Source organism: Trichogramma pretiosum, unplaced genomic scaffold (assembly GCF_000599845.2).
Source record: "Trichogramma pretiosum strain Unisexual culture from Peru unplaced genomic scaffold, Tpre_2.0 scaffold17, whole genome shotgun sequence".
Classification (NCBI taxonomy): domain Eukaryota; kingdom Metazoa; phylum Arthropoda; class Insecta; order Hymenoptera; family Trichogrammatidae; genus Trichogramma; species Trichogramma pretiosum.
Window position 1 is genome coordinate 1343014 of NW_019641225.1, and position 27160 is coordinate 1370173.

The window sequence follows — 27160 nt, forward strand, 5'->3', positions numbered from 1 at the left end:
TCGAGATAATGATCGGTGAGCTGCGCACGAGTGCAGCACGTTATAATAATACACATACACAAAAATATATAATATAATAAGTGCGTCTTTCGAATTTAATCGGAACTGCGATAACATAATAATACACATTGTGTATATACGTAAAACGAGAGATAGATATATAAGCAAACAATCGAATATTACACGGCGTATCGACGTCAATACTCGAGAGTATCTCGCGATCGCGATCATCCGTACTCGAGTGTACGCAAGTTCGAGAGACAGAGACTCCATATAGTTTTCATCAGCTCGTTATATATTTTTGTCATTTTATCTAAGTTGGTCTTTTTCCTCTCTCCGTGAGTAGGTTAATGTCACGGACCAGTTCTCTCCACCATATGTAATCGTAATTCAATATTAGATAATATTTTCTTCTTCTCCAAATATTACGTTATATGATATATATACGCCGGTGCGGCGATACAGGAGTCACGCACGAGTCACATCGCCAGCGCAGCGATAATAAAACAAAAGCGCCAAATTTTCGTTTGACGCAATTGCCAGCGACAATCGTTCGTAATGTATAGGATACACGAGAGCTAGGTGACGATAGCCGACGATGTATACGCGTATATTTATAAGCCGCAGCATGGCCCCTTATCAGTCGGACGATCGGTTGCCTATATGAGCTAGCTAGCACGCGTCAAGCTCGCGCCTTTACTCTCACTCGATCTATCTATACATATTATATATACATATGTATATATAACACTTGTATGTGTGTGTATCGATACCCAAACCTCACATACTCACACTCGTGTTGCAGCAGCAGCAGAAAGAGCAGCGCACTATATATCGTGTGTGTGTGCCGTTTGTCGTGTGTTATATAGCTCACCTGGCACTACTGTAGCCTGGCCAGTGTCAAGCTCGCGAGTGTCCGTATATAAGCATCGATCGGCGCGAGCGCCTCAGAACGTTATTATATTAAACAGATAGAGATACATCTTATTATTTAATACATCAATAGAGATATAAGCACGTGTCCGGCTACTTTGTAAACTACTCGATTTTGACGCGTCTGCATCGTGTCATTTTCATACCTGCAGGCAAAACGTAACAGTGTGGATTTTTGAATAATAAATCGTGTCGTTGTGTCTTGTGAGTTGTGTGTGCGTGTGTTTGTGCGTGAGACGACGATACAGCAGCATCCCGCAACCAAATATGACCGACAGAAACGACGCCTACACTCCGCGCGATCGTAAGTAAACATACAGCGACGTTTCTGTTATCGTGCAGCTAAATTAGCGTTCGACGTTAAGAGACGAGTTGTGCAGCCACGAAAGATCAATTTTACAATTTCCAATAAAAAAAATTACTTCTCATTTCTTTCGAAGCTGCGGGGTGGCGGTTAGTTTAACCTTAAACTTGAGAAACTTAACGCGACTTCTTCGAGAGAGAAATATTGAAGCTCAATAATATACACAAAGACCGATCGAACTCTCTTGCATACTCTTTTGCTCGTATGCTATGCATACGCATAATACGAGAAGGCGTTAAAAAAAAAGAAAAAGAAAAGAGCAACAATCGTGCAGCAATCGTCGTATCGGGTGTAATGGTAGTTTCTCGAAGGAAAAAACAATTGGCTCTCTCCTCGACGGACGATCGAACGACACAATACACACACATTGCGTTACAACCTCGTCAATTTCTTATTATCGCGCAAAATAAGTTTTCCAAATACTTCCTCTTTCTCGAGGGCTTATGTATACGCGGTTATACATACGCATGCACCGATAATAATGCCGAACAATTACCATCGAGTAAGAGTTTCTTGTTTTTTTTTTCTCTATCGTTAATAACGATCGTCGTCGTTCGCGAATCATCGTCATCGTTATTAATATATGGTAACGTCGAGTCATCGTTGCAAGTGGCCGCTCGACGAATTTCTGCAGCAGCGCATTACACTTAATACGGTCGCAAATGCCGAACGATGATATTTGTCGCGCGCGCATATGTATATAAATATAATACCAATAATTATATTGCATCTATATAAACGCTGCCGCAGCAGCAGCACGTGACCAGCGCACGCGTCACGTGCCATTTAATAAATCTCCGCTGTCGAGCACTCGATTATACATGGAAAAGTTAATTCCCGGCAATAAAAGTTGTTGTTTTTCTTTGCCACCACCCATGACACACGACTCGATGCGCGGCGAGGGAATATTTGCGTAAAAATAAAATAAACGCACGGTACGTCGCTCATAAATCATAGGATCGTCGTGCTCTTATATATGCAATTACATATAGCGAACATATATCTATCTGTCTATCGAGAAAAGTTGCTTGAACTCTTCTGATCACACAGTGGCGGCGACGGCCGAGCAATTACGAGAACACGCGTATGCACACACACGCACACGCACATCTGACCATTACCGCTGCCGAGACCTTGAATGTGTCGTTGCATCGGCTATTTTTACACTGTACGAGTGTGTGCGTGTGTGTCTATTTACGCATCGCCGTTTCTCGCTCGAAGAGCTTAGGAAAACTATTAATAAAAAAAAAGCGAATACATAATCGGTCGTACATAATACGATTCCAGGCAAAATGAAACCGATGCGCTCTCAATTGTTGTTATTTATTCGCGGCTGCCCTCGTGCGTATCTAGATAAAAAGAAGGAGAGAGACACGTCTGCCAAGACGATCGAGAAAGAGAGAAAGAAGCGCACACACATTCGCCTCGATCACATGACGATATTTGCCGCAATAATAATACAAACAGTCTCGCGCGCGCTCGATCAATCAGTTCATCCGATCTCGAGGCGCATATGCATGCACTCGTGCATGGCAACGTAAAGATCGATTTGACGCGCGAAGCGATAAATAATTATTATGCGCCGCTCGAATATACACTTTCTTTCCGATCGACGGAGAGAAATCATTAAGCCTTTTTAATCGCTTTGTTTTTCGGGCTCGGCAGGCGCGACGAGGAGCTCAATACATACGCGCGGATCGTATTATTTTTAGGCTGTAATCGCGAGCTTGCGCACTATGTATATAAAGGCAGTGCAGCTCTTATTATTCTTGGATTAGAGCCGGTGAATCTCGTACGAGCGCGCGAGTCAATTTTGACAATTGCTCCGTGTGTATTTTATGTATACCGGCGCGCGGTGTGTTACGCGACTGATTGCGCGCGAGCGACACACACACACGTAAAAATATAGAGTTGAAGAATTGTATTTTGTAGGGAAGCAGAAGAAGGAAAAAATAATACACGCGATTATAATGCTGTGTATCTCTTCACGCGTTATGCTACTTTTTTGGACAACTACCATCGTTAATTTTCATAGTAATTAATAAAAAGAAAAGAAGTAGGATATGCCAAGCTAATCACTCAATTTTCGCCATTTTATTTGGTTCGATCATGCGCGAATAATTTAACAAAACAGGAATATACGTGGGCCTCATTCATATCAAAGCTTATCCTGGTAGAAATGTTTGATATTTTAGATTAAAAAAGGGCCACTAGAGATCGACAATGCTATTTTAGCTGTGTAAAGATGACTTGATTTATACAATTATTTTCACTTTGCCACTTGCAGATTTACGGATCAACGTACCCTCGCCATCTAGTGGCGGAGGTTTAAAGTTTTATTATCGTATTCAAAGCAAGTGAGAACGGGTCTAAATTTTTTGAAACATTTAAATTTTGATTCGCAGATCATTCAAAATGCGTTTGATACTCTGACGTAATTGTAACAGTCTAAAAACAAATTCGCTAAAAACAAACCAATTAATGATCATATAATTTAAAGCATTTTCAATAATCGGTTATTTTGATCATTAAACGATTATTTCAATACTGAGCATTTTCAACGGGGGGGAATGTTTCACACATTCTACAAATTATGAAAATTGTTGACCCGCTGCATTGCACGGTCATGAAAGAATTAGGAGACTAGCTGACTGCTGTGCTACAGAAAACAATGATTAACAATTTCAATAAACAAGCGCGCGCGCGCGACCACCGTAACGCACCTCTCGCACTATATACGACACAAAAGCTCTCATCGTTGCGCGCATCATCGTGTGTATATATGTTCGGCCGGTTAAAGGCATGATAAGTTTATAAATGTATAGTGGTCGAGAGCGTCGCGCTCACAAAGAGAGGGACGCGCGCCGCGGACATAGCCACACGCGTGGATAGATAAGTTGAGTGCCTCGCGCGCACACACACACATACATACACATACATATTATTAAATGCGCATTTCGGTGGCGCAAACCCTGGTGACGAGCGCCTCTGTGCATTAATTGTATAGCACGAGAGCAGCGGCGGCGCCCCCCGCGTTATATATACATAAATTAAGCGCGCTCGAGTAATTTAGAAACGAGAAATATACACGCGCGCGCACACACATATAAATACTTCTATATACGCGCGTTTAGAGTATGTACTCGTTCGACAATTAATTATCCGCGTAATGCGTATAGTGCGTCGCGCTCATTTTCAGCGCCCGCGGGCCGAAAGTTTCATTGTCCGTTGTGCTTGTGTGTGTGTATGAATGTCGAGTACATATACAGTACCATTGTGTCTGTGGCAGTTTATATATGCGCGACTACTGCGCGACGACCGATCGGTACGGTGCAGCAGCAGCAGCAGCAGCAGCAGCAGCAGCAGAGCTCCGGCCTGTGTCAGGCAAATTTACACGATTGCCATTGCGGCCCGCATCTATTTACGATTAGCGTCGTTTCAATTTTATCCTTTTCTGTATACATGAGCGCGCCGCCCGCCCCTTTAAGCCTCTCGCTTTGGTGTTGAAGCTCGCTCGGACACGCACCGACGCACTGTTTACTGCAAGTTCGAGCCTCGACGCGCTTGGGCATTCGACGACAGGAAAAATGTCAAATTCGTACTGTTTGATGTGTGAGAATATGGTGGTAATTGCTGCGGAGTAGTTAGCGAGCACTCCCTGTAGCTTGTATTGTCGAACTAATCGCGTCGTGGGTGGAAAAAATAGACTCAAGCTGAATGAAATTTCAATTGGAACTTACTGTTTTAGGATTCAATTTTTCGAATCCTGGTCAAAATTATCAATATTTCATGGCTAGTCTTTTGGCCCGCGAAAAAGTTTCTTGGACATAATAGGTTGATTGGTAGTAGTCATATACTTATCAAAAGTGTAAAATATTTTCGTTATTGTAAGGCTACATGATTTTTTTAGTTGTTGCCATTGAATATCTACCTACTGACGATATAGAACTCGTCCAAACGACCATTTATCTAGTTATTTTATACATTTGAAGTATAAAACGGCAAATACAATGAATTTATGATACATTTATTATATACAATGAATAAACTTAAAATATCGTCAGTTCTCTTTATTTTGCTCTATCTTATACACATATTTTTATTTTATCACTTGCGAATTTTCACAAACACAGATACTCGCCATCTAGTGGTGGAAGATCAAAGTGATATTATCGTATTCAAGTAGTTGGTCTAATTTTCTTGAAGCAATTGAATTATCATTTTAGATCATTTAAAACTCGCTTAATATTTTTAACTTTATTGTAACGGAAACGAGGCGAAAAACAAGTCAATTAATTGTATTATATTTCAGAATTCCATGGTAATTTTTTCGATTACGACGCTATTATTAAAGTTTAGAATGTCTAAAGTATAAAAATGACCAATCTGTCATTTTGAATGAAAATTTCGCAAAGCAAAACCTTTTTTTTACAACATACTCGACAATCGCTTCTGAATCAAGAGCCTTTGGAATTGGTAATTCGATTTTACATATCGGCGCGTATACACAGCGCGCCCCGCTGATTATGAAAATCCACTTTACATATTACGAGCGCTGTGTGTGTGTGCAGCAAGCTGCAATTGATTTGACACGTCGAAAAAAAACTGTATTGTCGTATTATACCCAGACTCGAAAACTGCGTAAATGGATCAGGGCCGATGTATAAAAAAGCGATCCGAGCTTTTCCAAAAGTTTTTCCATCGTCACCTATTTCGATGCCAAAACGCGTGTATATAACACCCGGAATTCATCGCCTCGCTCAAAGCCCGCGTGCCACGTCTACGTGTATGTATATCACACAATCGCCGTTCGCGTTTTGATGAAATTAAAAATTCATTCGCGCGCGCGTTTGCAACGAGCAGCAGCAGCGTAGCAGTAGTAGTAGTTATAATATATGCATACATCCTGCGCGCGGCAGCGGCGGCACTCATCGACGCTAAAATAAATCATTTTTGCTATTTCGCGCGAAATTTCCAGTGAATTCTTATACACACACACCCATTTTCCAAAAAGCGAAAGAGAAGAGTGAAAAAAAAAGATGATCAATGCGTATACGTATTATACGCTGTACTCATTCGCTCGCGCGCGCGCGCACATTCGTACATCAATGAGGCGTGTGTAGTACGAGCTTTTTCATTTCATTTAGATAAAAAAAAAAGAAAAAAGAAACGAATGTTCCTTTGGCCGAGACGCGCACGCGTAGTAAAATGAAAAAGATAGCTATATAATATGTATGAAACTCGCTTGCGTAGTACTGCAGCTCCTTCGCTGCAGCAAGTATGCCGTGTGCGGAATGCACACAACGTCAAAGTCAAAAGGCTGCGATGTGTGCCACGCGCGCCTGGCAGCAGCGTATCCTCGGCTCGCAGCACAGCTCGCACACGAATCTATCCCCGATATTTCTTTCGTTAAAATGTATGTATCTTTGAGTTTCGTCCCGGAAGCTTTGGGTATGGGGTAGACACCAACATTGAATGAGATACTTACTTTTTATCAATCATTTGCTGAATTTTTTGTGCGTACGGGAAGCAGCCGAACTGCAGCGCGTGACGATTAGAAATAATTGTTATTATAAGGCAAGGATTTTCTACTGGAATACCGAAAGGGATTACGTACTTTGGAAATCTTGTTTACATTTTAATCAATAAAAAAATTGAAAAGCTGAATAAAACAAACGACAAAATTAATACCAATTAGGAACATTTTATTGTTTTCCACTGAATTGAAGAATAATTATGTAAAAAATTTTTTAACTTTCATAGTTTATTATTTATGTAGTTTTTCGAGTCTCCGTTGTGTATACATCTCGCAAGAAATCTCACCCTCCTAGGGTTTCCTCCGATCATGCATTGACTTCGTGTGCCTAGTAAGATCTGTCCGTGATCCAAATGACTTTTTACAAATCTTGCATTCATAGGGTTTAATCCCATTATGCACTGTATTTTTGTGACTATTGAGGTTACCCTTGCATGAAAATGATTTATGACAAATGACACATTCGAAGGGTTTGAGTCGATCATGTATTGCTCTTATGTGTGCTCTAAGATGGTGCTTTAATCTAAATAATTTCTTACAAATATCACATTCGAAGGGTTTAATTCGATCATGTATTAACATAATGTGATTTTTTAATTGACTGTGGTATACAAATGATTTTTTACAAATCTTACATTCATAGGATTTGACACGGTTATGCACTAAGTTGATGTGAATTTTGAGGGAACTTTTTTGTCCAAATGATTTCTTACAAACATCACACTCGAAGGGTTTGCTTCGATCATGCACTGAGCTTATGTGCCTAGTAAGAGAACTCGAGTATCCAAATGACTTTTTGCAAATCTTGCATTCATAGGGTTTAATCCCATTATGCACTTTATTTTTGTGATGAATGAGGTTACCCTTGTATGAAAATGATTGGCGACAAATGACACATTCGAAGGGTTTGAGTCGATCATGTACTGCTTTTATGTGAGATTTGAGGTAAGTCCGATCTCCAAATGACTTATGACAAATGTCACACTCAAAGGGTTTTTTCTGTAGGTGTAGGTGTACTGCATTTATGTGCTTTTTGAGGTAACTCTGGGATACAAATGATTTGTGACAAATGTCACACTCAAAGGGTTTTTTCTGTAGGTGCAGGTGTACTTCATTAATGTGCCTTTTGAGTTTACTCTGGTATCCAAATGATTTTAGACAAATTTCACATTTGAAGGGTTTATTCCGATCATGTATTGCTATTGTGTGAAGTTTGAGGTAAGTCCGATCTCCAAATGACTTATGACAAATGTCACACTCGTAAGGTCTGCTGCGATTATGTACCTGCTTGATGTGTCTTACGAGGTTTGGTTTTTCTCCAAATGATTTATGACAAATGTCACATTCGTAGGGTTTGCTACGATTATGTACTGTATTCACGTGTTTATTGAGTCTACTCTTTAGTCCAAATGATTTGTGACAGATCTCACATTCGAAGGGTTTAATCCGATTATGTACTGCGTTAATGTGACTTTTGAGTATAGTCTGGTATACAAATGATTTGTGACAGATCTCACATTCGAAGGGTTTAATCCGATTATGTACTCCATTTATGTGAAATTTAAGGCTATTTTTTTGTCCAAATGATTTGTGACAAATATCACACTCGAAAAGTTTGATACGATTATGTACCCCATTTATGTGAAATTTAAGGATACTTTTTCGTCCAAATGATTTGTGACAAATATCGCATCCGAATCGTTTGATACGATTGTGTACTGACTTTATGTGATTAGTGAGGCTGCTCTTGGAGCAGAAGGTCTTATGACAAATATCACATTCAGCTGGTCTAATGCTTTTATGGGTCCTATTGCTACGTGATTTCGGATTCGTTTTTCCTTTATACGTTTTTCGAAGTGTTTCATATTTATAAGATGATTTTGTTTGACAAGTTTTTCTAAATTTTTTCACGTCTGTATTTTTTGTAAATCTTAAACCATAATTTACTCGAAACTGACAATTATTATCATAATCGAAGTCCTTTCTTATCAAAATAATCAGCTTTTGTTGATTTAAATTATCAATCTCAATTGGGTCTTCAATTTCCACAACGGGTGAATAACTTTGATTCTCCGTTTTGCAGATGGTTGTTGACAAAAACTCGAGTTTAGGTTTAACATCTTGACACTCAAAATCGATCATAACACTATTATCCGACTTCTTTTGTTTATTTAAATTATCAATCTCAATTCGGTCTTCTATTTCCACAATGGGTGAATAACTTTGACTCTCCGTTTTGCAGATGGTTGTTGACAAAAACTTGAGTTTAGGTTTGACATCTTGACACTCAAAATCGATCGATATACTGTTATCCAACTCATTTTGTAATGGAATAACAGCCTCGTTGACGTGATTGACCTGAAATTAAAATTATTTAATAGTTTTGGATATTGGAAAAACCGTAAACACAAGTAAAATCAATAATTTAACTCACTGGCGATTTATAATCGTCGCCTGCATCTGTCCAAGTATCGTTCAGCTCTTCCTTCATCTTGAAGAATAGTCAAGTTTTATGAAACGAGATCGCTTAAGAGAACACATACTCCTTAAAATAGAAATTTTTTTGGATTTTTGAGTAGGATTTATGACAGAGATAACGAAAAAAACGTACAATGAAAATAAAATTACCCTTAAGGATGTATCAGCCATATGCGATAGTGTAAAAAAAGTTAAGGTCTGCCTGTACAGTGTGTACAGTCCAAAGACGGGACCGCCTTTTCTTCGAACGTTCTAGCTTTGACTGTTTACGAACTCTCTCGCGCTGTATACGCGTACACTCACACTAGTGTAAGCAGATAGGTATGCTGTTGTTCGGCTGTAAAGTAAATTAAAACTTGATTGATTGCGGGGCGGTCATCATTTAAAAATCGATAGACATTCTTTGTCATATACAGGGTTGTAAAAAAATCAATTAAAAAACACCATGAATCATAAATATAATTGATTTATGAATTAAAACTATTTTAATTCACGAATCAATTTGATTCGTGAACTGAACTTGATTGAAATCTTTCATGAGTTAAATCAAATTTCATGTCTCCAGTTTCTTTGATTTGTTCATGCTCCAGGTATTAAAAATAGCCAAGAGTGAACTTCTCGAGTACATTTAAAATAAAATTGATTCGTTAATTAAACTGGTTTAAATTAAAAATTGATTTAAACTTTTACAACCCTGGTCATATGATATTAAACATAAGACTTGTTTTTAGTGCAATTTTTAAGAACAGTGTTCGAGAAAATTAACGTAGTATACCGTTGTGGCAGCCGATCCCCAATTAAAAATACTTCAAAATTATCAAAATTGTTCAAATTTCTTTATTTTGAACTATTTTGATTTATTAAAACATGTTCATGCTACACCTGATCAACCAAAAAAAAATTCTACTCAAGCTCTGAAGAACCAATTAGATCACTTCTTTCATATAACTAACTATTGTGTTATAAATCCCTCGTCGCATGATCTTGAAAAGAGTTTTTCATTGATATTCATCTATAGGGTGTCAAATTTTTCAGGAAAGCACCCACATCTACTTGAGAGAAGCAAAATTTGGAAAAATTCTGTACAACTTTATATACATGTCAAAATGTGACGATTTTTAAGAAAATCAATATTTTATTAATACTAAATATTATACTCCAGCTCTTGCTAGAGAAGAAACTTTTTTTTCAAATTCTGCTTCGCTCAATTGGATTAGGGTAATTTTCAGAGGATTTTAACAGCCCATAGATGAATATCGATGAAAAACTCTTTTCAAAATCATGCGGCAAGTGATTTAGTCATATGAAAGAAGTGATCTAATTGGTTTTCCAGAGCTTGAGTAGAAGTTTTTTTCAATCGGGTGTAATATAAACATATTTTACCATCAAAAAAAACAAAATTTGAACTATTTTGATAATTTTGAAGTACTTTTAATTATAGGCTTGAAACACGCGACATATGGGCTCGATTGTATCACTCATCGTAGGAGTGACCGTTACCATTGATGCTCTGGAGATGTGTTCGCGACCCTGATGCCGAAGCTCAATCGGTACCCTCTAAAAATTACCTAGGTGACCAAAATCACGACTCGACAGAACGCGAGAAGAAAAGAAAAAATTTAATACATTAAGTATACAAAAAAGACTCACAAAAATAGCTGTATCTCAGAGAAAAATCAAGATTCAGCCTTGGTAGAAATACAACATTTTTTGACCGTTAGTGTAACGCTTTTTCTCATAAAAAATGGTCATTTAATGGTCATTTGCCATGAATGGCCATTTTATGGTTTGGTCAAAAAATGTTGTATTTCTACCAGGGAGGAGTTCTGAAGAATACAACACAAAGGGAAAGAAAATTCGTACTCAAAAATCCAATAAAAGAAATTTCGATTTTAAGGTATATGTGACCTCTCGAAAAATTATCATGACACGAACAAAACTGTATATACCTCACTCTGTCTTCTTGGCTTTTTTCTATTCCTTGCTCGATGTATTTCCACGCTGAATTTTCCTCTAAATGCAGCGAAAAATATTGCCACGGTCACACACGTACACACTATACCTTAAATTCACCTATACATCGATACCGATATCATTATTGTATAATAACTGGCTCGCGACAGAAATTCAGCTCGCTCACTAGCCGACCGAACACGCACAACTAGTAAGCGAGATGTACTCGCAACCTCGACAGATTTTTTAGCTATTCTTTGTCCTTCCATCGTGTCGACGCGCTGTATACGAGAAATGCTCATGGGTTCTGGTGTAATTTGAGCTCAGTCGACGCGCCGAGACCATTCGCGTATCATAAACATGTGTATACATCTATACATCTTCACACGCACATACTTAGCCACGCACAGATTTGTCGATTTTCCGAGAACCAGAGAGAAAGAGAGAGGGAGAGGATATATAAGCTTCCTACATACATCTCACTGTGATGTTGCAGCAGAAGCTGCACATGGCTCCGATATAACATATACATTAACTGCCGTGTACGTACGTATACGTACGCGTATACGGCGGGCGCCTTCTCAAAGCGCTTAATCTGCTTAAATTCTGCTGATTCACGAGCGTAGCAAATGGTTTATGATTATTTTATACAAATATATGTACACACGTGCAGCTGCAGCAGCAGCAGAGTCAGATGCAGAAGCAAGCAAGCAAGCAATAAGCATAAGTATATATGCTATACAGAGCTGCAGATATAATACACACTCTCCCCCGCGCGTCGTGTTGTCTCGAGTTTCCACGCTGCGCCGATCAAATATACACAAATTGACGGGGAGAAACGAGGATATGTGTGCGCTTTTCGTAGCAGCAGCACAAGATGCAACTGCAGCACATTTTATGTATCGTATACGCGTACATACGCGAGATTATAGATGAGTAATGCGAGAATTTTCGTTTTGAAAATTTGGCGCGCTCGTGAAAGCTGCGTGCTGCTACAGTACGGCATCGATGACGACGACGCTTTAAAGCTTGCGAGGCTAAATTTCCAAGTAGTGTATATTATATAGATACACGTGTACGTAGGCGCGCGCGCGCGTCGATCGTCGCGGGGCGAGAGGTTTTCTACATACATATATCTAGATCGTGCCTACGTAAGACCCTTGACCTTCCTACCTCTGATCTCGTTTTTTCTGCGGCTGCTGCTGCTGCTGTCTTTCTCTCTTTTCGCCCGCGCGAGTCGCGCGCGAGGCGCTGCGATGCAAAGTCGCCCCCCTCGCACCGTAGTGTTTACGCGAGCTTCCGTGTATAATATTTTTAATATTTAAAAAATGGTTAATAATCGTTCGCGGAGGACCGAGAGACTGTGGACGCGAGAAAATAAAATAACGTACGTACGTTGAGTGTAGAAAATGGGGGTGTACGAAGCATCGGTGTAGCATCAACAGCAGCAATAGTTAGAGAGAAAGAGAGAAAATTTCCACGACCGTGTGTGGTATATACGTATCACGTGTGCATCTAGTGGTGTATGTGATATATATATGTAATAACACTATATACTACATGCTGTGCTACATCGCAGCTGCAGCAGCGAGCTTGCGCGCGACCGGACCGGTCGACGACGAGCCGCGCGAAGAAGAACAAGAAGTTGCAGCAGTAGTACACGCGCCTGCGCGTCCGCTATTAAGGTGAGTTGCGTAGTACGTGCGAATCTGCGGAGCCGCCGTCGCTGCTGCTGCAGCTGCTACACTAGCTTATACTGCTGCTGTTATACACGATATACGATAGATCGCGAGAGTTATTTAGACAGGGATCGATCATTATAAAGCTGCGCGTGTATTAATTTTTGTCCTGCGAAAATTAACTTCGATCGTTTGGACGCTATTATTGCGATTATTGGATTAGCACGAAGTTGATCGTGCTGTAGGTTCTTTTTTTCTTGTTTTTTAAGGTTCTTATCGATCTTCGCAGAAGCGGAAACGAGTTTTCGGAGGCGCATTATAATACGTCTTCGAAACAGAGACTCTGTCTCTCTCGGTGATCGCATTGTTAATGATATTGAATTTTAATGAAGCAGAACACGACTATATATTATCATCTCTCGAGTTTATTGGCGGCTGCTCGATCAGTCACGTGCTGCTCTTGTGCGTATGCGCGCGCGCGAAACATTTAAAAAGCTTTCCATATAAGTACAAAAAGAAAAACATATCGGTCGATGGAGCATCGAAAAATATATATTGTTTTCCGTGCGAAAATGGAGACGATGGAAAAAGGAATGGAGAGAGAAAAAAACGTCGGGCTTTTGCCGAACGATGCACACGTGTGCACGAATCGTGCTACTAACGAGTCCACTGGCAAAAAAAAATTAGATTAAATTGATGTATGTCAGGATCTGCGAGTAAAGTAAAGAAAAAAGTCACGTGAATCATCGTATGGAAGCGAATCAAAAATTAAAAAATAATAATAAAAAATGAAGCTTTCAGCGATCCGCTCTTCAAATTCGAACCTAACAACGCAACTGTGTGCGTGTGTGTAATGTATTAGCAAATTAGCGTGACATAAGACTTCGGGTATTACACACACTCGAGCTCTCTCTGCGCCCGTCTTTATTATTCTCCGCGCGACGCATCTGTCTCGTGTCATCGTCGTCGACACGCGGTAGCTGCTGCGCCTACATATCCATTATTTACGCGAAATATATATAAGATATTGGTCCCGAGTCTGCGTCTCTCCCTCTCGTTGCACATATGACTGACTAGCAGCGAAAGGCGTGTGTGACTCATGCGTGATCGCGCGTACGGCCACGTGAGGAGCCATGCGAAACAGTCGAGATCCGTATCTTTTCACTTTTGCGAGATATCGCTCGCGCGGGACGTTTTGCACGTCACTACATTATAATGTATACGTATATGAAGCGCTCTACGTGCGTGTACATAGCGACTCCGATAAATAAATGACAAGTGCAAGAAAGAAAGAAAAATAAATCGCGTAAACGTGGGAGATCTCGTGCAGCGATTATATCACGGTTATTGTACATTATCGGTTAATAATCGTTTATAATATAAATTAATTATCGCTCGACACTCAACGCTTGCTATACATAAAGTATGCATACCTCGAGTGATGTCGTTTTTTTTTTTATTATAAAAAAAACAAAACGTAGATCATATTTTTGAACTTCGTAAATTTTAATGGTATCGGTGACCGTGAGAATTAGAAAGAGAGATGAGAGGAAGTAACGAACCGAAAAGCGCGAATATATAGATCAAAAAAACAAAAGGTAAATATACTACTACGTGCACGAGTTTCTCCCGAGCAGCTCGTGGCGGGCGCGTGTTCGGAGCGCGTCAATCTTTGCTACCACCGCCGCTGCTACTCTCATTTGTTCGCGGCTGCACACACGAGCTCGCGTGATGATGATGATGATGATGTGCCTGGCGCGCATCGATCCACCTATGCATGCATGCCTGCTCATAGTATTATGTGTGTGTGTGTGTGTGTATGTTATAAGCGGATAGTAGCCCCGTCGAAGTCTTCGACCAGAGAGAGAGCTTCTTTTATTATGCCTCGCCAGGGTAAGAAAGCAAAAAAAAAAGAAAGTCATAGAGTACCGAGCCTTGAATTTAACGCGAGGTTGTATGCCTCATGCCGAGCGATATTCTGAGTTATTGGGTGATTATAACGATCGCTATACCGAATGTCTATATGTACATTTGTGTGCGGGGGCCGACTTTATTAGCCCGCAAGGATATAAAAGAGATATATAGAAAACGAAAACGCGAGCTTTTAGCGGGGCGTTGGGGCTCGGCTCAAACTCTTTGATAAAACGATTGAATTAGTGCGGCTATTAAACTTGAACTTGATTTTCGGGCGTATCGCGCGACTGGGTTAGGGAGAGCTCTATACCGGCAAAATGTAACGATGCGGCCGCGAAAGCTGCCAAAAATTTGCAGCTACAGGGAAGCTCGTCCAATGCCACGCGAGGTAGCAGTCCGCTCGATACCTATACAAATATAGGTATACACATAATACGTCCTAAAATCTATGAGAGCGGAGTGGATGGATCCATACTATACTCTCTCTGCAAGCTCTGCTGCACAGGGCGTGTCTGCGGTGGCAGCAGCAGCTACTTTATATACATCAATATCATCGCGCGTCGTATATGTATAAGCGAGATGTATATACTACGCGACATTGAAGCCGATCCAGTATTTACGTTGCGGCTGCCGCTGGATATATAGTATATAGTATAGTATGCGGCGCATTGATAAGCAATTGAGTCATCGTCGCGAGCGCAGATTTCCGACGACGACGACGACGACGAGGCACATGGAACGCGCCGCACATACATACATACACATAAACGAAGTCGATCAAAGAGCCTGATTAGTGGCAAGTAATATAGTCACGAGACTGGTGCGTCAATATAAATACGCGGCGCATGAATATATATTATGCGCGCGATACATGTGCGCGCGCTGATCGCGGCCGAATTTATTGACTGAGACGAGAGACGAGAGTGTATAATACGACAGCGATTGTCGCTTGCGAGCTGACGATTCGAGATGCGCACAGAGGCGGGGATAAACGATTCCGTTATAGTTATTATGCAAGTGCGCCCAAACACACTTTGGAACTTTAACCCGGGTTATTCTGTTTTTCTTTTTCTTTTTTCATACGATCTCGCCTACCACACTGATCTTGTCACTTGCAAGAGAGAGAGCCTGTGTACTACGGGCATGCGGATTTATTTACGACAATCGTAAGTCGTTTATAAACAAATGCGCGCGCGCCGTGTCTGTCGAGAGATTTGCTCTCGGCTTAATGCGGCGTACTGCAAGCTCGCGACTCGCTGCAAGTTTACGACGCTCGACTGCAGCTGCTATTGTATATTACAGCATTTACAGCGCTTAGCAAGAGAGGATTGATACGTATATGGCAAAATTTTCCGAAAGATTTTGCGCCGACTGCTGAGCTTTCGGCCAGATAAGCTCTCTCTCTCTTTGTCGCTGATTTTGTTCTAAGGGCTACATGTATGTGCGAAAGGATGCAGAGAGTACGGAGTGTAAAGAAGAAAAAAAACGAAGGGAAGAAAGCAAAGCAAAAAAGGGTAACAAAAGCTGCAAAAAAAAGGAAAGAAATCACGTCCGAAGTCGGGGAGAGGGCTACTTATAGACGCTCTCGTCCTGCGCGCGCGAGAGAGAGGAGCAGCTCGCGCGCAGGGTGATTTACAACAACAATCCCAGGCAGCTCGCCCGGCGCTTTTCCTTTCCGCTTTCCACGTCCTCCCATAATTCTCCCGTCCAATTTGGCTTCTTCTACTTCTTCTTCTTCTTCTGCTGCTGCTGGTTCTATACTACTTCTTTCCTCGCGCGCGCGCGCATATATATAGTCACGCACACACACATACATATACCTATATACGTTATACGCTCGGCTTTTCTCGCTACTGCTCTGGCTCTGCGGAAGCCGAGCAGCAGCGCGACTCGCTGCACTTCCTCTTTCTCTTTTCTTTCGTTCTTCTTCTGAAGCGCTTCTCTCTCTCTCTCTCTCTCTCTCTCTCTCTCTCTACCCACGTGTGCGCTGGTATTCGCCCAGGCAGCTCTCGAGGATTTTTCGCGCGGCACACACACATACATATAAGCGATAATCGTCGCCAGGGATCAAGCACGTGTGTGTGTGTGTGTGTGTGTCCTCTTATACTCGAGGCTTCGTCCTCATTTTTCGCGAAAAAACAACGGGAGCTGCGATCGTGCGTCGACTCGTCGTCGTTCCCGCCTGTCCGTGTGTGTGTGTGTGTGTGTGTGTGTGTATGTACGTGCCTCTGGTACGTACGTGAGCTTTTTCGGTCCGGATCCATCGCTCGCTCGCGCGGGTTCAACCGTCGACGTTATCTTACATTATATAAGAGTCGCTTCTGTCTTTTTCCTTAATAGATGAACTGAATTATTTGTTACTCCGTATATCCAAACGAACAATTTTCTTTCCCTTCCATCATTGGCCCGTGGCTTTTTTTTTTTGTTACACGAACGCGAAATTTGTGGCGTATTGGAAGAGTCTCGGGTGTGCAACCAAGCTAAATCAGAAAATTTACCGCTTTTCGAGCAAGAGAGCCAACGTGTCGGGAGGTACGGGGGGGGGGGGGGGANATTCGAAAGCAAGTGATGGAACGCGCCAGAAAAAAAAGGGCTGAGTCTTGGGGGAAAAAAAAGGGAAGATAGACAATGGATCTCGGTGCAGCATTTATACAGAGAGAGCAAAATCGAGCGTGTAGATAAGAGGGCAAAAGTTAAAACTTCTCTAAAACCGAGCGCCAAGTGACGCGCGCGCGACGTACAACCTGATTGGCTTCTTCCTTCTATACGTGACATTTGTTGTTGCCCTTCTTTCGGGCCAGCGACGAGCTTTTCTTTCTTTCTTCCCTTCGTATTTTTCGTATATTACTTCTTTTTTTTTTTATTTTACTCAAAATACTTATATAGCTTTTTTGGCTCATTGTTTTGCACACACGTGGTATAACTTCGGACGAAAAACTTGGACAATAGGTGATCCGCGGGGCCAAAAAATAGATGGCAAGTTACCCCATACGAAAAAAAATCTTACACGAACTGTACGTCGATTCGTGATTATAGAGCAAGCGCCATTTAGCGCAATGATAATCGTACCTTTCTTTTTCCCTGATAAAAAAAATAACATATTCCGCGCGCATCGGAACGTTATAAAACCAAACAAAACAAAAAGAAAGAGTCTCCGGCACGCATTTTTACTTTACTCTCGCGCGCGCGTATATCTTTCTCTCTTTGCGTGGCTCGCTTACAGCGTAGACGATCGAAGTTTGCATTAAAAATTCACGAAAAACAAGTTTATTATCGCGCGCATAAACCGGATCCTGCGCTGCAACAGTTTCGATCCCCCGATGCCTCTCTGCCTTTCAGATCCTGCTCGCGGTGTAGTGCACGCGCACGCATACACGCGGATTGCCCGAAATTTGCCGTGTATGCGTGCGCAAATAACGCATCTTGTTGTCGATATTTAGTAAAATTCTCTCTCTCCTCTCGTTTTTCCTGCGATGCAACAAAAATCCAACAAACACGTTGGACAAATAACGAGTTTCCTTGCGTCGATCGGCTCTTCGAACGAATCGATAAAATTCAGTAAAAAATTGCCTTTCGCCACACCGATCTTTTGCTGTGTTTTTTTGGCGCGTCATGTAAACAACGCGAAAAAAGCCATATCGACTCCTTTTTTTCTTCTTCTTCTTCTTCTAACGCATCTTGCATACCAGCATGGAATACAATTATTTGGCTAACCTCTTTCGAGGAGGTGCAGTTTAATGCCTCCGAAAGGGGAAGCTTAAAAGGCTTATTACATGTGCGCCAGTCGCGAGAGACAGAGATAATCTCGCGACAGATCGATTCGATGTTTAAACTGAAATAAAAGACGCGACGTTAACCTTAATTGCGGAGGACAAATGAGCCGTTGTTTAAACGACTAGACTGACGAAATTTTTTTTCGTTGCGATTTAGTTACTAATCCGCAGAGAGAGAAAGAGATTATTATTTCAGAAGTTGTTTGCATTTATGTCACGAACAAGAATTTGATTTTAATTTAAACAATTTAACGGTGTGGGCTCAAGTGTTCCCAGGATTTGCTCTTGGTAAATTTGCCGAACGATTTTGTTTTTGCAATAACGATGATGATGTGTTCGTGCGGCTTTCCATTATAAACAATTGAATAACGATCGAGAGAAAATCGCGAGCGCGAACTAAATCGAGCCTTGCATACACATTTCTCGATGCACAATGGAAAATCCATCCGTTCAAAACAACACACAGGTAGCGCAGACACATCCCGCCGCGCGCTAGAATGTGACTGAGTAAACAATCCGATTCGCATGAAAAAACATGCGCGTAATTATGGATAAATATCATTATCAGTGCTGCTGCTGCTGCTGCTGCTGTGTACCAAGGCACTCGATAAATATTGATTGAATAATAATAAATAAAATTTTGTTAAAAAAAGCAGTAAATCATGTGGGAAAATATTTTCGCTGTTTTTTTTGTATTATTCCTCGAGCCTCGATACATTTCCGACGTCGATGATCCATTGCGCTATTTGGGTTAAAATCGTCGCGCAAAGATCGGCACGATGTTTCGCGAAAAAAAAAAACATTAATAAAGGATTTTACGAGCCTCACGGCTGGCTGCACTCTCTGCAAATATATGCGGGGCGGGTAATTAACCGAGTCTTAAATATCTTTCGCACTTGTGCTCACACATCTCCGATATTATATTTATTATTGCCGAGCAAACGTCGGCGTATATATCGGCTTTATATAGCAAAATTACAACACTATATATGCCTTTTTGCGCCAAGCACGTGATCGCGTCAGCCGAATTGTTCCCTCGCGACGGCGGCATCAACGTACGAACACGTGCCGAACAATGATCTCGAGTCTCTCACTCTCGAGCGCTCGTATAACATAATAAAATTTCCACTCGGTACTTATTATACATATTTTTCGTACTTGGGCGCGCGATATTTTTATTCCCTCGTTATACAACGGTACATAGTGTTTAGTCGCACATTGCAGTTTTTTTTTAGCCTCCGCCTTATCAGAGCTCGCAGTTTCGATAAATATATGTACAAGGATCAACGCGCTCTGAGCACTCGAACTTTGGGTTAATATATTTTTTATTTTCGAGTCAGAGAGATAAGGATCGATAGATCTCTCTTAGCTCCGAGACACTCGACGAGATTGTTGTTGTTGTCGTTGTCTCTCCTCGCTCGTCTTTTTTTTATTTTATACATTCAATATCGTTCAAGTGCGGTGCACTCGCGGGGGCTTCGTTCGCGGAGAGACGGCGAATTTATCGATAGCAGATTACGGGCACTCGAGACCGTATTGGTCAATGTGAAAAATGTTTCGCGCGTGGTCCAGATAAGGTACTCGTCATTCGCGCGCGCGCGCGAGAAAGACGAATCGGTAATTCCAATTTTTCACTAATGTATGCATGTAAGAATAAATAAAGGAAAGAAATGCTCGAGTGGGGTCATCACGTTCGAAACTCGTGACCAGTATATATAGTAGTGAATAATATAGTTTAAAAACACTTCTTTGAAACGAGACGATGTCTTGTGATGTCGATTGATATCACGCTGTGGACCTCGATTTCTTTGAAATTGGAGCTTTTTCCACGCGTTGCACTCGAGAAATAGCACGGCAACAATCGCATATACACACTCTCGAATAATAATGCTTTTATCAGCTGCTGAATTATTTACGCAGGCTTATATATAGAATTTTATCAAGATTCTTTTTTATTATATAAAAAATTGTTTAATCGTGGTCGCAAATACGATTATCATCGACTTTGATTCGGTAATTATAAAGCGACATTATGCGTACGCAAGTGACATATCGATCGCGATACGAGGGCCCTTTTTACGAACGGTAAATTTTCTCAATAATTCAAGAAACTACGCCGCGAGTTTTTTCGTCGCTGCCCGCAACAACAATAATCGTATTCGTGACTTTGAGTCATAGCTACGCGACACATTAAAATCATGTCTCTAATACGTCAATGACTAAACTCGCTAAGAAGTTGTGTGAGCGGCCTTCGCGTATAATATGTATAAATTTCGTTCGTCGAATGTTTTGCTGAGCGCACAGGAAAATCCGATATTATTTGCTGAGGTATTATACACACAAATCCTGCGAGTATCGACGAATAGCCAGCCGCGATGTGTATAGCGCGAGATCATCGATTTTGCCGAGGAGCGAAGTAGAGAGAGATGGAAAGAGGAAAAAGGGACTAAGAGTATAATATAACAAACAAATAAATTTATCGGAATTTATCCTTACGCCTGAGTGTACGCACGTATGCACGTATATAATGAAAATGAAAAAAAAAAGAAAAGAAAAGGAAACGGCTCTTCGTTCCACCTCTTTTATGCAAAAGTTGCAATATGTACGTCTGTATGTACATGCACGATACACACAGGCCGCGTATACGCATATAGTAGTATAATATCGTTTCCACCTCCTTTCGCGGTACGTCGACGGCTTCTCTCTTTCTCGGTCTTTCTCGGCGATCTTTTACATGCATACATACATGCGTTCTGCTGCTGCTGCTGTTGCTGGCAGAAGGCAACATCATCATCATTTGTGTGCATGCATAATCGTCGTGTCCTCTCTCTCTGCGCGAGTGCGATAGTACCCTGTGCGGTTCTTCTTCTTCTTCGGCACCGAGGATGCGCGACAACGACGACACCAGCAGCAGCAGTAGCAACACAAGCGGACGGGGGTTTCGGTATTTACTCAAACGTCGAGTCGCGGATATATACGCACACACACACAGTCGCGCGTATAGTCATATGCCTCATAATAATACCTAAGTAGACGAGCTGCACTTGCTTAGTTGCTCGTCGACACTTGCCTTATAACAGTGAGAAAAGAGAGAGAGAGAAAGAGAGACTGAGTGAGAGACTTACGCGTGACACTGCGAGCGCGTATATTCCTTGATACATCGAGAGAGAAAAAAGAGGAGAGACCCAACGAGCTGTGTTTCACCTTTTTCTATATAATACAACCAAAAAAAGTGATCTCGTCCCATGAAGTGTTACCGCGTTTTTTTTTATAAATGAATCAGAAATAATCTAATTAATATATTCATCGATTTTTGCGACACTTGGCGCGAGCGCACCTTAATTTCTCGCCAGAGAAGAGCAGGACTTTTTTTCTGTGCGTGTGCTACTACGGACTCATTGAGTTGATATATAGTGTAGTTCAGAAGACGAACGAATTGTGAGTTTTGGTATTTTAACGATTCTTTACTTCATTCGCTGCATTATCGTTGATTTTGTGTGAAAATTTCAAGTGCCAGCCGATTTTTATTCGTCGTGGAATTTCCTATCACGTCCCACTGCTTTCTAATCCTCTCCAAATTATAGAGCACTCCGGATAACTTCGATTCATTAATTTTTTTCAAATTCCCTAAAATTATATTTATAGAACGAAATCGGGCGTGTTACGCGAAAATGTCAACCGCGAGTATGTGCCTAGTTATCTGTCAAGCTCGCTCGCTCGCGCGCGCGCGTCTATAAGTGCACCGATTTTCCTCCCAACGATCGCCGTATAAATTTTCACTCATTTCCATATTCCAAAAAAGTAGCAGCAGCACGCTTACTCGTCTTTTTTCTTTTTCCTTTTTTTATTCCTCGCGCGAACGATGCGTGTTGATTTACATAACGAGTTAGTAATAATTTACACACGGGCCCGCGATTCGGTATTTAAGTGTGTCTCTCTCTTTATGCGTGTGCACTTTGAGAGAGAGAGAGAGAGAGAGAGAGCAGAGCGTTTTCTGCCTGCCGCGAGAGATATTTTTATCGCGCGCGCGCAAAAATGTCACAAATCGGAGCGTACGTTGACATCGCGATCTCTCGTCAAGAGAGGCGCTACACACGTATAGATAATTCGTAAGTACGCGCACTTACACACGCACACACACAAGCTCGCGAGCGAACGAACGCAGGTATATTATGCAATTGTATTGACAGAAGATCTTCTTTTTTCTCTTTCTTACTTTTTTTAAATAAGCTCCGCGCGCAGACGCTCGACTCTCGTGAGGCCGCGAGGCGCACACGAGCGTCACGACGAATCGGCAGCTGCGTTATCTTTGAAATGAAGAAAATAAGTGTCTTCTTCTTCTCTTCGTTTCAATCTCTGCGATTCCTCGATATTCTCCTTCATCGAGCTTTGAAGTTTATTATCGTTCAATCGCGATCATTATAATATGAAAACTGGTTGAAACACGTTTACGAGCAAATAATAGCCGAGTCATTTTTTTTCTCTACCCAAACACACACACATCTCGTCATCCCGCACGAGTGTGCAGAGATGTTTATGCGACGATCGTCAAATGTCGTTGCTCTGATTTTTAACGCGTACGTGCCGAGTTCGGAACCAACGGCCTTGGAGCAATGTAATCGGGCACGCATATAAAAATGTCGAGTAATAAAAGCAGAAAATTATTACTCAATCGCTACGCACGGCTAGATCTTTCACCCCGATAAAAGTACATGATTTTTGGGTATTAGCATGGCTAATGAAAAAACAACACCTATACGCACTCGATCAATGATGGATTTCGTTTTTTATTACAGCGATCCGATCTAATCGCCGCGAAAAATCTGCCCCCGCTCAAGCTCGCGGCCTCGCGTGCGTACATAATATATCACGCATCGTTCAACGCAAAAAAGCTCCCAGTCGACGTCTCACTAATTTAACCAACGATCCTATTTCTTTGTCTTGCGCAGCGGACTCCGGTGCCACAGCCTACCTCAACTCAGCCATGGAGTCGTCGTCGCTGATCGTCGACTATCTCGTCTTCACCGTGTTCATCGCCGTGAGCTTCGTCATACCGCTGTGGGGCAAATTTCGGGCGCGCAAAAAAACCGAGACCAAGGCCGACTACGTGTTCGCCACGGGCTCGAGCGTGTCCATGGGCGCGATGATGCTGTCCATCGCCCGTGGCACCCTCGGGGTCCGATCGTTTCTCGGCTACCCGAGCGAGCTCTACTATCGGGGCAGCGCCATGTGGGAGACGCTGTACGGCATGGTGCTGGCCTATCCCATCGTCTGCTTCACCTTCGTGCCGGTCTACTACAGTCTAGGCATCACCTCGGTGTATCAGTATCTGGACATGAGGTAAGTGTACGATTTTTTGAAGTATATAGATTTTCCCAGCATTATCTCGACTTTCATTTTTACAACTACTTTGTTTTCGCCGATGTTAAAGTTACGAACGTACTACTACTATACATTCGCGAGTCATAAATTATTGTCATTATCGGTGTACTTGCGCACGCGTCACGTCGTAGAAAACTGTTAATCAATTTTACAAGCTTAATAATTTTTCACTCGAAACTCGAAGAGTACAAAGTATGATGCGCACGATGATGCACCGAGAGACAAAGAGAAGCAAAAAAAAAAAAAAAAAAACAATAGCTTCCTCACCGAGTTTTCGTACGTATTGTATTTTTAGAGCTTGCAAGCGTCGATCGAGTATTCTCTCTCTTACAAATTTTCGCGAAATAATTATTAGTCATATAGTCCCGCGCGTTAGTCATCGTCTACATACTATAATACTACTAGAGGTGCCATTTTCACACACATTTTCATGCAATAAAAAAAAAAAAGAAAAGAAAACAATTATTGCGTCAGTAAAAAAATTGTCCGTAATTCAATTGTCCGTAATGCAATTACAATTTTCGTATAATTATTATTTATCTAGTGCACGTACCGAATAATAACATGTTTGTTTTCCGCGCGAAACAATTTTCCTCCAGATTCAAATCGAAATTGGTCCGAAGACTGGCTAGCTTCACGTACGTCATCAGGAGCCTGCTCAACGTCTCGGTGACGGTGTTCACGCCCTGCGTGGCCCTCAAGACCGTCATCGGTCTGCCCTACTGGGCCAGCATCTGCGGGATAACGGCCATCTCCATCGTTTTTACACTAATGGTATGCTGTTATTACACTAATCGATTAAAAATCCGTCGCATTATATTCTCTAAAAAAAAAAAAAATGATGATCGCAGGGAGGCTTAAAAGCGGCTATCCTCTCGGACGTACTTCAAGGACTGACGATGATCGGAGTGTCGCTCGTGATAATCATTCACGGCACGATAGACGTCGGCGGAATCAGTACCGTCGTGAACATCACCCAGGAACGCGGCCGTCTCGAATTCTTCAAGTGAGTCGTCACACACGTGTTTTATCGTCAATTACATAATATAGATAGTTATCTTCATCTTTGTATATACTTATATCATGAATTATTTTTTTTAACGTTCAGCTTCAACATGGATCCGACGATACGAGTCAACACGGTCTCGGCTATCCTGGGCCAGCTCTTCATGAGCCTCTCGATCTTCGGCTGCCAGCAGAACTTCGTTCAGCGCTACTTCAGCATGGGCAGTCGGACGAAAGTCGTCAAGTGAGTGTCGCGCACTTTCAAACTCGAATTCGAACTCGATCATTGTTATTATTATTTTTTTTCTCTCTCATGTCTCCTACAGAACCATGATGGCCAACATCCCCGTGATCACCGTACTGTTCTCGCTCTCCTGGATCGTCGGCATGGTGATATTCGCCAACTACGCCGACTGCGACCCGCTGAGTCTCGGCTACACCTCCAAGTTCGACGAGATCGTGCCGTTCTACGTCGAGGACAAGTTCGTCTATCTGCCCGGTCTACTCGGTCTCGTCATGGCCACCCTCTTCAACAGCTCGCTCACCATCACCGTGTCCATACTCAACTCCCTCGCCACCGTCACCTTCGAGGACTTCCTCAGTCAGATCCCGGCGATGCACAATCTGCGCGACAATCAGCAGCTCAAGATCATCAAGTCGCTGGCCATAGTCTACGGTCTGCTCGTCATCGGCGTCAGTTTTCTCGTGGGCAAACTGCCCGGCGTCATCGAGTCGTCGATGCTGATGACCTCCGCGACGTCGGGTCCGCTTCTGGGCGCCTTTATTTTAGCCATGCTCGTGCCATGCGCCAATTGGAAGGGCGCCGCCGCTGGTATGATCTTCAGTCACGCCACGACCCTCTGGCTGACCTTCGGCCGGCTCAGTCTCGACATACCGGTGCAGCAGTTGCCGCTGTCGACGGCGGGCTGCAGCAACGACACGTTCTCGTCGCACATGACCAAGCCGCTGGACCTCGTGCCCAAGCAGTGGTCGAGCGCCACGCCCGATCATCTGTTCGTCGACGAGACACCCGAGTCCATACTCGACAACATCTACGGCATCACCTACATGTATTACGCCTTCATCGGCAGCTTATCCACGGTCATAGTCGGCATAATAGTGAGCCTGCTGACGGCCGACGCCAAGGAGGACGCCTACCAGGAGCATCTCCTGCATCCCTGCGTGCTGAAACTCTCGAGGATGTTCCCGGGCAAGCAGCGACTCTACGCGCCGGCCACGTGCGGAGGCGATGGGGCGGCGGGTGGCGGCGACAACAGCGCCGCCGGCAGCGACAACAACAACGTCAGCGCCTCGACCGGGATCAGCGACGACTCGTTCAAGGTCAACGGCGAGAAGCTCGGCAGCAACGGCGTCGGCGAGCACAGGGTCCAGATGGACATCAATTATCTGGAGAAGCTCGACGCCCTGAAGAAGGCCACCCTCGAGGTGACGAACGAAGTGCAAAACAACGGTACGAAGCTCTGAGAGCTGAGCAGCGGCTTTTCACGTGTATACCGATGTTTCGAACTTTTGAGACTGAGACTTTTCTTTATTTATTCATTCGTTTTTTTTTTAATTTTAAATCGTTGTTGTCCGAGAGAATATCGTGCGCGCGCGCGGCTGCATTAAATATAAGTAGATGTAATTGTGTCGAATGGAAGAGGTTCTTAGGACGATGTTGTTGTCAGTATTCGGTGATCGGTGACCACACAAAGCGAACGAAGCGAGCGGAAAAATTAATCAACGACTCGAGTGCCTGAATCGAGGGACTTTTTTTTTTAAATATGTGCATTGTTAATTAATCGTTGTTTAGTGCGTATCTTTTTAATGTATAGCAATCGTATATTAGCTTAAATCTTGGAAAAAAAAAACAAATCGAATACTGCGGTAGGATCTGATATATTCCTATGTGTATATTTAATTTATTAAAAAAAAATAATACTTATAATCATAAATCGAGCATATTATTCGAAATATGTAATCGAATACTCGCTGATAAGTACGACAAAAAAAAAAGAAAAGAAATGGAGGGTATATCGTGCGTATCCTTTGAATCGGTCTTTAGTCGAGGGCTGATTTTTTTTTAAATAATCAGCCGTTTTTAAAGAAAAATATCTTGGGTAAAAGGCTGCAAGTTTATAAA

The 27160-nt window shown here is 42.2% G+C and overlaps 1 protein-coding gene across 4 annotated transcripts in view; it reads left to right on the top strand.

The window, feature by feature from the left end:
- LOC106649323 (sodium-coupled monocarboxylate transporter 1) overlaps nucleotides 1–27160 on the top strand; it is a 37839-nt gene extending 10679 nt beyond the window's left edge. Inside the window, exons 1-6 of one of the 4 annotated variants that reach the window (XM_014366678.2) lie at nucleotides 842–1237; nucleotides 23580–23970; nucleotides 24612–24786; nucleotides 24864–25018; nucleotides 25121–25261; nucleotides 25344–27160. In XM_014366678.2, coding sequence (XP_014222164.1) covers nucleotides 1201–1237; nucleotides 23580–23970; nucleotides 24612–24786; nucleotides 24864–25018; nucleotides 25121–25261; nucleotides 25344–26502 — 2058 coding nt within the window. In that variant the 5' untranslated portion in view covers nucleotides 842–1200 and the 3' untranslated portion in view covers nucleotides 26503–27160. Of the gene's footprint in view, nucleotides 1–841; nucleotides 1238–12497; nucleotides 12950–21441; nucleotides 22069–23579; nucleotides 23971–24611; nucleotides 24787–24863; nucleotides 25019–25120; nucleotides 25262–25343 lie in introns of those variants that run through there. The other 3 variants (XM_014366680.2, XM_014366679.2, XM_014366681.2) reach the window with 3 other exon arrangements.